The sequence below is a fragment of the Lytechinus variegatus genome, chromosome 14, assembly GCF_018143015.1.
Source record: "Lytechinus variegatus isolate NC3 chromosome 14, Lvar_3.0, whole genome shotgun sequence".
NCBI lineage: Eukaryota > Metazoa > Echinodermata > Echinoidea > Temnopleuroida > Toxopneustidae > Lytechinus > Lytechinus variegatus.
This window is the reverse complement of record NC_054753.1, coordinates 15,755,876-15,769,145: the sequence shown is the minus strand read 5'-3', so window position 1 is coordinate 15,769,145 and position 13,270 is coordinate 15,755,876. Positions and strand designations below refer to the sequence as shown.

General features: G+C 35.6%; 1 protein-coding gene across 1 annotated transcript in view; it reads left to right on the top strand.

The window, feature by feature from the left end:
* Nucleotides 1-12,562, top strand: part of LOC121427698 (E3 ubiquitin-protein ligase MIB2-like) — a 33,227-nt gene extending 20,665 nt beyond the window's left edge. Inside the window, exons 12-21 of the mRNA XM_041624221.1 lie at nucleotides 139-295; nucleotides 1,160-1,314; nucleotides 2,256-2,385; nucleotides 3,377-3,592; nucleotides 5,365-5,540; nucleotides 6,518-6,759; nucleotides 8,376-8,553; nucleotides 10,293-10,425; nucleotides 10,703-10,816; nucleotides 11,411-12,562. Coding sequence (XP_041480155.1) covers nucleotides 139-295; nucleotides 1,160-1,314; nucleotides 2,256-2,385; nucleotides 3,377-3,592; nucleotides 5,365-5,540; nucleotides 6,518-6,759; nucleotides 8,376-8,553; nucleotides 10,293-10,425; nucleotides 10,703-10,816; nucleotides 11,411-11,818 — 1,909 coding nt within the window. The 3' untranslated portion in view covers nucleotides 11,819-12,562. The remainder of the gene's footprint in view (nucleotides 1-138; nucleotides 296-1,159; nucleotides 1,315-2,255; nucleotides 2,386-3,376; nucleotides 3,593-5,364; nucleotides 5,541-6,517; nucleotides 6,760-8,375; nucleotides 8,554-10,292; nucleotides 10,426-10,702; nucleotides 10,817-11,410) is intronic.
* Nucleotides 12,563-13,270: the final 708 nt, after the last annotated feature.

Genomic DNA, 13,270 nt, shown 5'->3' with positions numbered 1-13,270 from the left:
AAGCATGAAGTAAGCTCTGTCCAAACCATATTCATTTATTCAAATAATCATGCATTTTGTAGCAGAGGTTGAAGTATATTCAGTCAAGCTTGCTCAGAGTAGCCAATTATTATGTTCTAATTTTTGAATTCACAACAGAGATGAGCCAGCAATTGCAAAGTTTTTGATCGGTACAGGAGCTGATATCGACAGAGCTAATAAGAACGGAAGGAGGGCGATCCATCAGGCAGCCTACCGAGGGCTTGTTGACTGTACTCGGGTCTTGATTAATCTTGGATGCGATGTTAACGTACAGGTATGAGGTATCCAATCAATTACAGTCCAACCTATCTATTAAGCCCACCCAAAGAAAACAGATGATGTGCCCACTGCAGACAGGTGGCATTGATAGACACATATTCCTTTCAAATGGGAGACAATTTTGCTGGCCACTAAAGACTGGTTTTCACTTTAGACGTAGGCTTGCTTAAAACGGTTTTGACTAGATATCCTTGGTCTTAGGAATTTTTCCTCTAGTCAATAACAAGTATGACCTATAATGGGGACTTAACTGTAATAGGAATGAAGAAAATGTTCTTAATACTTCCTTAAAGACCTCGAGGCCCATGATAAAATTGGCCAGAAGGTGGCGTTAGTGGACTTATATAGCAGCTTTGTAGCCCATATTTTCATGGAAAATCTTTGCGAAACCAAGAAAAAAAAATCTAGTGATGATCGAGTTGTAGGTTTCCATCCATTTGAGCACAGAATAATTATCAGTGCCATTTTCTTCTCTAAACTAAAAAAGTATCAAATGTATAGTCTGAAAGCAGAAAAATCACCCAGCTTGTTTCTGTAGAGACCTATGTAATCACAACGTCATGATCTTGAGGCTGGTGAAAAGCACAAGAAAAAGCCTATCGTTAAAAGATGTTAATTATGGTTTTTCTGAGGCAAAATACTCGGCTAGCAAGCAGTGAATATGAATAAAACCTACATTGTTGTACTATGTAACTCATATGTTTCCTATTTGTCAATTTCACTATTAGCTTCGGTCTGGGTCTTTGAAATTCTAGTTGAGATTACTGTTAAACCCAGGTTTAGTAATCAGAATGCCACCCTAAAGCTTAAGAATCTGTAATCAGTGAAATTCATACATTTTCTCTGAATATCGTTGAAGGATTCAGAGAAAGATACTCCCCTCCATGACGCTGTCGTCAAGAACAACACCGATGTCATTGAACTCTTGGTGAAAGTTCCAAACCTTGATGTAACTCTCGCTAACGAAAAAGAGTTGACGGCTCTCCAACTTACCGCTTACATGAATAGACCCGAGTAAGTCTCAGATCACTTTTTAAAGGGTTGAATTGAATCGTTGAGCTGTAACGTAAGAGAGGTTTGTAAATTATTTAATGTCATGTGATCACTGAAGATTTACTATACATATGCCTATTTGAAATGTAGGAGGGACATTGCTCTAGTAAAATGATATCATTTATTTAGTGCTTAATACAAATGGGCAATTTCATAAAATATGTACATCTGACCCCATTATGTGGGACCTTCATGGATTTTTTTGGTTCTGTAATGCTCTCAAATGACAATGACTTGCTCAGTTTATGAGGAAAAGTAAAACTTGAGAAAAATGGGGATTGGATGTACATAAAGGTTGATTATTTCTAAGTGCTGCATATTGTCACCTTTGTGCTTAGCTACCAATAAGGTGTTTTTAAGCATTTCGAGGAATTCATTTTATAAATGGGTACCAATTTAAGTCATCTTGGTCGAAAGTGGCAAATATAGATCAAAGCCTTGCAGAAAGAAGATTGTGCTGAGGCAAGAATTGAACTCTGAACCTTCTGATATATGTAGCCAACAGACATATTCACAAGACCTCAGCACTTCACCATCAAAGCAAGTGCCCTAAGTGCTCTCTGTGAAGGTTTAAATGATGTGTTTTCCATTTACAAAATAATTCTTCTACTTACTGGCTGTTATCTTTTGGATGCATGCTCTATCTTTATATCAAATCTATGTATCATTTTAGACTTCAAATAGATTGATGTGCTGTTACTTTGAAAGTTGGAGTCAGATTCAGTTTACATGTTCAAACCATGGGTATGATTTCAAAGAAGGAAGATTGTAGTTTGTTAGAAGCTCAATCATCTTAAAATTAAATTCCCTCATCTTCAAAGAAAATACTCTCTTCAACATGAATTGTGATTTTTCTCTTTTTAAACTTCATATGTATTTTTTTTCATTGACAAAAATTGTAGACCTGCGGAGTTGATTGCTCATAGTTGTCCTCAATCAATTGCTGTTCCAAGAGACGATGGACATACCATTTTACATATTGCTGCCATTAATAACCATGTTGAAGTCATGAAGGTCATTTTGGCTGTGAAGGTATGTTACTCTGAATCAATATGACATTGGCTTGGTACATTTTTGAAATAAGAATAAGATTCAAGTGAAAAAAAAGTTTTGTTTCTCTACTTGGCGGATAAATTTCTTAGAAATATATAATTTTATAAGTGAGGATTTTATCATTTCCATTGGTATATATTCATTACAAGCAAATAGTGAGGGATTATGAATTAACAAATTGACATATCCCTTGCTGTTGCGATAAATTTTACAATTTATTGCTGCTTTCAAATGGACCAAGTTTTCCTATTCCTTCACAAACTTTGTGGTGATTTATAACATTTTTTGTCTGTTATTAGGTTTGAATAGTTTTGTGATTTAAGTTTATAGTAAAACATTTATAGTAGGAAACACAGGCATGTTCCGAATTCACAAAGGTGGTTTTGAAAACCCACAGTTGAGTCCACGGTTTATGCAGATTTGCTATATAAATTATGCTTAATTTAGCGCGTAACAGGCGCGTGTATGAAAAATGTCCAATCCTGATGCGCGCTTATGTCACAGTGCGCCAAATTGACGCCTGTTGCGGTAGTTATCAATGCTATTTCATGAGTCCACTCTTCAAACAGTGGACTCGTGAATAAAATAGCGTATCTAACCATGGTAACAGGTGTCAATTTGGCACACTGTGACAAAAGTGCGCATCAGCATTGGACATTTTTTATACATGTGCCCGATACGCGCTAAATTAAGTGTAATTTATGCAGGAAATCTGCATAAACCATGGACTCAACCGTGGATTTTCAAAACCACCTTTGTGAATTTGGGCCTAAAACTTTCTATAATAAACAGCTGTTTCCTAGCATAGAATACTAACCTGTTGTTTCTCCATGCAGAAAATCATTAAAAAAATCATGAAATAATAATCCTATTTGTATTCAAGAATTCAGTTTCCTATTTCAGCAATGAAAGTGATGATGTTTCCTTGTAAATTTAAAGTAAGAATATATATATTTTTTGTTCATGGAAGGGTCATGGGCTTGATATAAATGCCAAGAACGTGCAACGTATCACAGCCCTACACCTGGCTGCTACCAAGGGACAGTCAGAGAGCATAGAGTTCCTGGTCTCACAAGGCGCAGACATCAATCTCCAAGGTGATGATGATCATAGTGCGCTCCATCTCCTGGCCAATGCTGGAGCGAGAGATCCAAGTAAAGTCAATGACACCCCCACCCTCAGAAAGGTATGTCCTTGCAGACAAAAATTTTAGTTTCCAACTACCGGGCGTGGTGGCTCAGTTGCAGTGGTAGAGCGTCTGCCACATGAACAGGAGGTTGTGGGTTCAACCCTCGGCCGAGTCATACCAAAGACTTATAAAAATGGGACCTTCTGCCCTCTTGCTAGGCGCTCATCATTTAGATTGGAGAAGGGTAATGATAACATGTTATGTTATGCAGGGCCCACTGGTAGAGAAGTTTCCTAGCTGGCTACCCTGGGTAAATAAAACATTATTATTATTACATCTTAGTGACTTCAATCTTTTAATGAGATGAATGTTTGGAACTGAAATACATATGACATACTTTGAAAAATTATGGATTTTTATATTCACAATGCACTTAATATCACTTTTAGCGAAAGTATTGGGTATGTATCAATTAAATTAAACTATGGGCTAAGGATGAGCATGTCACATTTCTTTACTTCTATGTCCATCATCATAATTGGGGTTGTTGATGTCTCTTGGATTTTTGGAGGCCACCACCAATTATTATGAATGCTTGTCACCTAACAAGGTGGATATGTGCGCAATATAAATATCCTATATTATTGTCACAACAGAGGGCATGCATGCAATCAAAGCTGAGAGATTGGACTTGGATGGACTTGTATGAGTTTTGTCTGGATGTTTGTCTTTTGTTAGGGTTTAATATTCTGAGAAGAAGCAGATAATGCATTTATATTCTCATTCATGGTGTGGACTTTGGTCTGGCACGTGACAGGTTGCCCAAAATGAATTTTGAGATTTTCAAAGTGCTTGAAAAAAACACATGCTAAGCTTTAAACAGATAGAGTGAAGAATTAATCAACAAAAACCTCCATAAGTGCTTGATTAAATGCAGAAGAAGTTCAACCAGAACTTCAAAATATTAAGGAGAAAACAAGGTTTGAAGTTTGGGACTCACTCAAGCATTAGATGTGCACACTGCATTATTGATGAAGCTTCAAACAGTCTGCATAAATGGTGTCAAAGAAACTCTTTTATCTTGTCACTTGAAAACTTCAAATTTTGGCAGTATGAAAAAGAATTATTCTTTCAGATATAAAGATTATTTTCTATATTTTTCTGTTTGAAGACCATATTAATTGGTTATTCATAAAGAACCTTCTATGCCAACTTATCTTTTGGTCTTGGGGTGGCTGGTCACACATATGCCTGCCCTAATGGAGACAACAGCATGGAAGAATGAGTCATAACATCCATGTGCTATGCATGGTGTTGGAGTCATCTAGCATTCTAGGGAGCATTTAATAAAACGAATAGTGATTTTTTGTGATTATTTGTGAAAGCTACCGCAAATCCTTGCATCTGATTGGATGATAGAAAATAGTCAGAGAAAACCAATGACAATGAAACCATCCCATAAGGATCATTGTTATTTTTCATTGCTATCTCAAGATTTTGATTGCTAGAATTATCCCTCTAGACACTGCCACAAGTCAAATAAGTCCAAAGCAACTTCTTTCACTGTTCATTTCATATATTCGTAAACATTCTTTGACAACAACAAATTAGTCAGTAAGGACAAGAATTAAGAGTTTGATTCCAATTATGATTTCTTGGAGATAAGTACTTTATTTGCAGTAAGTTGTGTCATTTTTTTAGATTCTACCCATGTTTTATGGATACCACTGGCATTAGATAATGAATTATTTAATAATGATCAAGCACAGAGAAACACATCCTGCCTGTACAAAGAATGACATGTCACATTTTCTGTACTTTTTATTCAGATTCGCCAACGTTTTAAGGGTTGTGGTGTCGATGACAGTGCTGCTGCAGCACTGTGTTACATGGTTCTCAATGGGGCTTCCCTAGACCTAGAGAATGTCAAATGTCGGACTCCGCTGTATTATGTCAAGAATGCCCAGCTGAAAAAGACTTTGAAGAAGATTGCACATGACAAGACGTAATTCAATACCCATAACAATTTCATTGTCTATAAAAGTGTTGTAGTTCCTCAGTATCTATTTTAACTGAAAAAAACAGACAAAATTATTTTAGCCTTAAATAGCTGTATATGGTTGATTTTCATCTTAAATTTGCTCCAATAATGGTATTTGAATCATTTTTTTGTTGCTGCTTGTCAACTTGTGTTGTAATTTTTTCATTGTTATGATTGGAATTACCGTATGATTATGATGATAAGTATAATAGGTAATATCTTCATTATATTATTGTTATTATTCATATTACTATTTTCGTTGCCGGTATTATAATGATCATTGTCGTAGGCAGCAGCATCGACAACATCATCATCTTCATCATCATTACTATCATCATCATCATCGATCGATCCATAATTGTAATGATTATGATGATGATTATAATTGATTATTTTACTTCTCATTATTGTTGCCAGTATAATTCCTATTACCATTTTTGCTTTTATCATTATCATCTTAACTATCATTGTTGCTGTCATTATTGTTATTATCATTATCATCATCATCATCATCATCAACATCACTATCATTATCATCATCATCATGGTCATCATCATTCATAATAATAATAATCATCATTTATCATCACCATTCATCATTCATCATTGTCATCATCATCGTCATCACCATCATCATCATTCATAATAATAATCATCATCATCATTCATAATAATGATCATCCTCATTTATTATCATCCTCATCATCATCATTTTGGGTTAGGTTTTTTGAGCTGCAAGAAAAGTATCAACATGTGCGTCTTAGGGTGGTATTTCATAAGATATTTGTAGAGCTATGGACGACTTTACGCATGACTGGAACATGGTCTCAGTTGCTCATGATATTAATCCCAATAGAGAGTCACGAGTTGTGCCTAAAGTCATTGGCAACTTACAAACAGTTTTATGAAACACCGACCAAGTATCAATATCTGCTTTTCAGGGCTGATGACATGTCTTCATGGGAGGACCTTGGGGAGGACGAAGATGTGAAGAAGGGACGGCTGAGTGAGAACGCCATCGTTCTTGATGATGATGATATCATCCTCAAGGGAGATGACAGCATGAGTGCCACTGATAAGGGCTCTCCAAAGCGGATAAGAAAGGACTCGGAAGATAGTCAACAGCAACAACAATCTGATACATCAGGAGATGGAAAGAAAGCTAGAAAGCCAAAGATCGAAGGTACATATCATAAGACGGGTAATCAAAGGTTCCTTTTCCTTAGACAGCTAAGGAAACTATGTGTAGATAGAACTTAAAATAACTTAAGATGGGTAAGCTAGATAACTTTACATTATTGTGGATCTGAAAATTAAAATGATTTAACAATACATTGTTATGATACTGCAACAAATAATCAAAAAATTAAGATTTAAAATTTAAACTTGATTTCCTTTTTTTATTACAGGATATAAATCATGTACTTAAACAAAATAAAACCAAACAATGGTCTTACATCAATCTCGTGAGGTGACAGATGTGCAATATATCTGAGTAATAATCCAAGTTGTTTGGCGAAGATTCCGTAAATTAAAGTTCACAATGTTGGCATTGATGAAACTGATGTTGAAGCACGATGAATAACAAGAGTCACTGTAATGAGTTGAAATGTCCATGAAGACGATGTTGATGATGACTCACAGTAAAATTCAGCAATCCATGGTTTTATAAGTGTTCATTAAAACAGGTTGATGATCTCGATGAGAACTGAGAATTCCTCTCTCTAAATAACTGCAAACAGGTCATTGATGGTGGGCAAATAATTCCAGAGAAGATAATTATTCCAGGTGGAAATAAACTCTGCTCTGACATAAAGTCTGGCGTGAAACTCTGAGTTCTGATCTGATATGATGATCCTTGAAGAAACTGCAACCTTATACATACACATTTCAACTATTCTAGAAGCTTCTAGTATTCACTCTTCTGGAAGCTTCTGGTATTGTCTTTAAAAAGAACATTCTGCCCATTTTTAGAGCAGTCTACATTTAAAACACTCTTCAATGACCTCATTGAAATCAACAATGTCAACAAAATAGCTAAGCCTATTGTTCATTTCCACTACCAATACAAGTCTATTATAAAGCAATCTATATTCAGAAATAACAAAGAGTACTCAAAGATTAATTATGTCCAACAAAGCTGTACTGGAACATTCTTGATCATTTTATGCTATAAATATCCTTAAAGAGGAAATAACTAAATAAATGAATGTAATTGCTTTTACAATTCTTCTTATATGTAACAACATATACTCTGTTGTTTACAATATATATATCTAATTCATATTCATTTGAAGGGAATCACAGACAGAAATATCTTTGATAGGGTATTGCCCTCTGATTTTCACAACATCACGTTCCTGGTACATTGAATTTTAGTGTTTATAATCATCTATATTTACATAGAGATTGTACTTGAATCTTTTTAAAAATGTCAGCGGTGGAAATAAAAGCTGAAACTATTGAAGGGGGAAATCTAGAAAAATATCTACATTCTAAAATAAGGGAGGATATGGAGACTAAAAAAACTGAACTAATGAGAAATTTATCAAAGATAACATCATGTTAATCAGGGCCCGCTGGTAGAACGGATTTTAGAACTGAAGTGGCTAACCTGGATAACATTATCATTATTTTCATTATTATTATTATTAATAGTTTTATCGATATTATTATTATTGTCATTATCATATATAATCCTACTAGATCTGTGACCATCCTCAAATTGGCATTCACAGTCACAGTCCAAGCTAGACTGAATTACATGCATAATATTCCTCCTTCATTCAATCTTTTAAGTATTTGACCTGGTACACAAGATCGACGTCTCTGATCTTGACATGGGCCGTATGGTGGGAAAGGGTCAGTTCGGTGTCGTCCATCATGCTTCCTGGAGGGGTACTCCAGTAGCGGTCAAAAAGATCTCCATGATGGGTAGTAGAAAAGAAGAAGTTGAAAAGGAGGTTGCTATACACAGGTACGTTCATTAATTAAGGGATGGGGGCATCTATATACCTATGATTTTGTAAGTAGTGAGGAAAAGGAGGAAGGAATTTAGAAATAGGAGAAAGAAGAGAACAAAAAGAGTTCTAGGGGAGTGTTTCAGAAAGATTTAAGTATATAGTTGCACTTAGCTTTCAGTTGCATATAGTATATAACGCATCACCTCATTGGTCAGATCATGCTCAGGAGATGTGCAATACCACATAGCCATCAATCAGATTATGTGTGAAGTAACATTTGCTTAAACATGACGCTGTCACACTTAATTAACTCTTTATGAAACACTCCCAGGTCATGTAACTCTATATGTATACATTACCCCAGTATTTCAATTTAAAAAAAAGGTTTTCTAGGCCCCCATATCAAAGTATTCTTGCATGAAAAACACCTTTCTTTGCTATAAAGGAAGAACTCTGATCAAACAATTACAAATTGAGTCCCATTTATGCACATTGGAATCGACCCTAGTATGATCAGATAATAATAATATAGGGTATTTATAATGCGCACATATCCACCTTGTTAGGTGCTCAAGGCGCTCCTATATTACCCGGATAAGCTAGGCGTTCATAGCGCACACAGCTTTTTAAGGAATTACTTCCTACCGGTACCCATTTACCTCACCTGGGTTGAGTGCAGCACACTGTGGATCAGTTTCTTGCTGAAGGAAATTACGCCATGGCTGGGATTCGAACCCATGACTCTCTGTTTCAAAGTCCGAAGACTAATCCACTGGGCCACAACGCTCCACGATTTGAATTGGTCACAAGGTCAAAGATCATAAAAGTCATATTGCTCATCGTTATGGTAACTTGTGGATGATTTTGCGTTGCATCCAGTGTGCATTATATTTCAGGGCCCTGTTGCAAACAAGTTACTATGATTGTAACTTTTCCATCCATTGGTAACTACCATGGTAACTGCCAATCAAAATTAAGGATTTGAAGAAGTTACCATTAGATGGCAAAGTTACTAAAAATGGTATTTTTCATGCAATGGCAGATACCTATAAGTTTGACTTCTTGTAGTTGAGAATGGATCTAGTTTCATTTCATTTCTTCCATGCTGGTCTCTCCATGGATAGAAACATTATATAGTACCTTTTGTAAATAGATCCCATGAATAAATAGATACATTATATAATACCTTTTGTAGATAGATCCCATAGATAAATCCGGGGCCCGTCTTACGGAGAGTTTTGATTGGTCTGGGGCCCGTTGCAGAAAGAGTTGCAATCAAACGCAACTCTAAAAATCACGCGCAACTTGATTTTCAACCAATCAACAGCGCGCATTTTGGACTTGCGATTGATTTTTTGACTTGCGTTTAAACGCAACTCTTTCTGCAACAGACTCCTGATCTATCGCAACTCTGGAAAGCCAGTAAAGTCAATGTACAAAATGCATGTTTGTTAAAAAAATTCTAGATTTTTCCTTTTTTAGGTATATCCATAAATTAATTGATTTCTTGACAATTGCTTACAAAGGACATTTTGCAAATTTCCAGTAGAAAAAATTATGACACTGATGGATTTCCAGTAGTTACGATTGATTGGATTAATCGTAACTCTTTGTAAGATGGGGGCCCTGTATTGCATCAAGTGTGCATCATATAATAGATCTTGCGATGGTAGATACATAAAAGTTTGACTGCTCGCAGATGAGAATTGATCTAGGTTCATTTCATTTCCTCCATGCTGGTCTCTCCATGCAGACGGGCAACCCATCCTAACATCGTTCAGATGATGGCTCTGGGTTACCAGGAGCAGGATGCATTCCTTGTCATGCAATTCATTGAAGGACCAAGCTTACATGCGATTATCTTTGCTGACAGAGGAGATGATAAGGTACTCAAATTATATTTCATATTCAATTTTAGCATCGGCTCTTCGGCTTCAAAGGTTGTTATTGGTGCAAGTCAGAGGATATGGAGTATCATTTTGAATGCATTGAGCACTGGAAGGCAGCTCGAGCTAAAGGCGGGGTACTAATAATTAATGTGCCTCAGAATAAATTGTTCTAGGTAGATGATGCTATGAAAATGCCTATTATTATTATTATTATGATTGTTACCTGTCAATAATCTACTTTATTATTGACACCTGTCAATAATTCTACTTTCAGATTGTTCTAGACTGGGCCAAAAGACTTCAAATATCCTGTGAGATCCTTCAAGCCATAACCTTCATGCATGCCTGTAACATTCTGCACCTTGATATCAAGCCTGCTAATATACTAGTAAGTGCATCAGAAATTATTTCATCTTCCATTTCTGGGTATCTTTTTGTGTAATCCCTTACTCCTTTAACTTTTTTTAATCACTCTATGCCTCATACATGTAGTCAACCAGATCAAAGGCACTTCATAAATTACTATCATTGATAAATGTACCCTCCTCTTTCAGTTCTCTTCTCCTTTCCTGTAGTGCTCATTGTGAATATTTCTGCTCTGTATTTGCAATAAAGTGCGTCAATAAAGTTAGGAGCAAGCACTTTATCTTATCTTTACCTATCTTTACCTTTCACATGATTTTTACATTCATTGATTTATTTACCATGCTCTTGGATCTTTTCTTTGTCAGGAAATGGCTGTAATAATTTACAGGGGTTCTAATTTTAGTTTTGTCTAGCCAAGTAAAAGGTCTTATTTCCCTTGTAACTAATTCATTCCTGTCATGACTTATAGTTTGAATTAAAGTGTCTATTTTTTAATGTAAACTTCACACAATCCCTACCTGCTTTTTGCTTTTATTTGTATTCATACATTTGATGTATGTATTGTATACTGTGGAAATGAAATGCATTTTTCATTAACTATGTTTTATTTTGTCAGGTCGACAAGGTGACAATGCGTCCCTACATCTGTGACTTGGGTCTGGCCCACATCAAGAACCGAAACCTCATGTCCCAATCCTCAGCCAATATGAGAGGCACACCTTGCTTCATGCCTCCAGAGGCACTTGGCTCAACGGAACCCGGATACAGGCACTCGCCCAAGCACGATGTTTGGTCGGTCGCGGGAACGTTGGTCGAGCTCTACTCCATGAAGCGGCTGTGGGGAGATTCAGCGCATCCTTTGGCCCTCTTGGCTCGCATCTTTACGGGCCAGATGGGTAAACCGGATGCTTTGACATCGGTTGATCCTAGAATCAAGAAGATCCTGGAGCCATGCTTTGAACAGAGACCGGAGAAGAGACCGTCGGCTTCTGATCTCTTGGAGCAGTTCAATGACCTCACGTGATGGGCGAGCAATTGGCTCGAAATTCGAGAGACCTGTTTCCTGTGTAGACCCTTCGCTCGAGTCAAGTTTTCTTAATGCAAAGCCTATAGAGTCCTTCTTGCCCAGAAACTAAATTGAAACAGCAAGTTTTTTATGTGCTAATCTTTGTGTGAAGACCCACTTGTTGATTTCAGTTTTAATCAGGGCCTGTGTCTGCAGACTAGTGAAAGACTTCTAATATACACGTCTATGTCTAATTGTAAAGACCAATATCGATTTTGTATATTTTCATTGCATGATTACCACAAGCCATACATGTGATCATGATGAACAAATATTTATTTTGTTGAATTTCTTTCTGTTTTAATAACTTTGTGGGTCAAACTTTTAGTTCATTGCATACTTTTAGGATTCTTATTTACATGTAGTAGGTGTTTTTTTTAGCTGATCTAAATTGTGAGAATTAATTGTTAGTTGTGGCTATATGCTAAAGGATGATAAAAAATGCAGCTGTTCATGTACTTGCAGCAATCTGTGTTGTAATTATGGGATGTGTTATGCTTTTTCTATTTCGTATTTTATGTTGGCTACTCTTTGGCAAATACAGGAATCGTAACATTGATTGTTAAAGTCATACTTCTATTTAAATATATGAATGAAATTTCAATATTGATAATGATACTACAAAAATAATGTGATTATTGATTGTGGTATACTGTATTATTATATATTAAAAAAAAATATGTATTTGTGTCTCAGAATATATATATATATATATATATATATATATATATATATATATGAATGTCTCAAACTGAAATTTTATATCATACAAGTGATACAACTCCTTTTCATATGACATTTCATTGATTTTAAATTTTAGATAAAAGGCTTTTCAATTGTTTTCAATATAGCTTAATGAAAGAATGGTTTTAACTGTCCATCACAAAATTGATTATCCATTTCTAGCCTTATTACTAGTCTACCCCCACATTTTTCAAATAAATCTTTTGAAAAAGTCAATAAAGTCAATATTAGGACTCCCAAACACTGGGTAAAATGTGTCAAGATTGATGGATCAAAGCATAGTTGATTTGATTTTTTAGTCAGGTACAAACTGAGAAAAATATGAATGTTTGGAAAGCCTCAATATATGTCATTGTTGTCTTCAAAATATGTGTTCTGCTAAAAAAAAAAGTTGTGATTGATCCAATCAACGTGAACTATATGGAAATCCGTCAATTTCATATTTTTTTCTCCAGACAATTTGTGAACAAAGAGGAGCACACTGAATTGTCAAGAAAACGGTGAATGTATGAATATATGTCATATCTAGAAAATAATTTGAATAAACATGCATTTTAGATTTTGACATGGCTGGCTTTCCATAGTTGTGGTTGATGGGATCAATCACAACTCTTTGTAAGATGGGGCCCAGTTCTCCCACATTATCTCTCAAAGAAACTGTTTGCA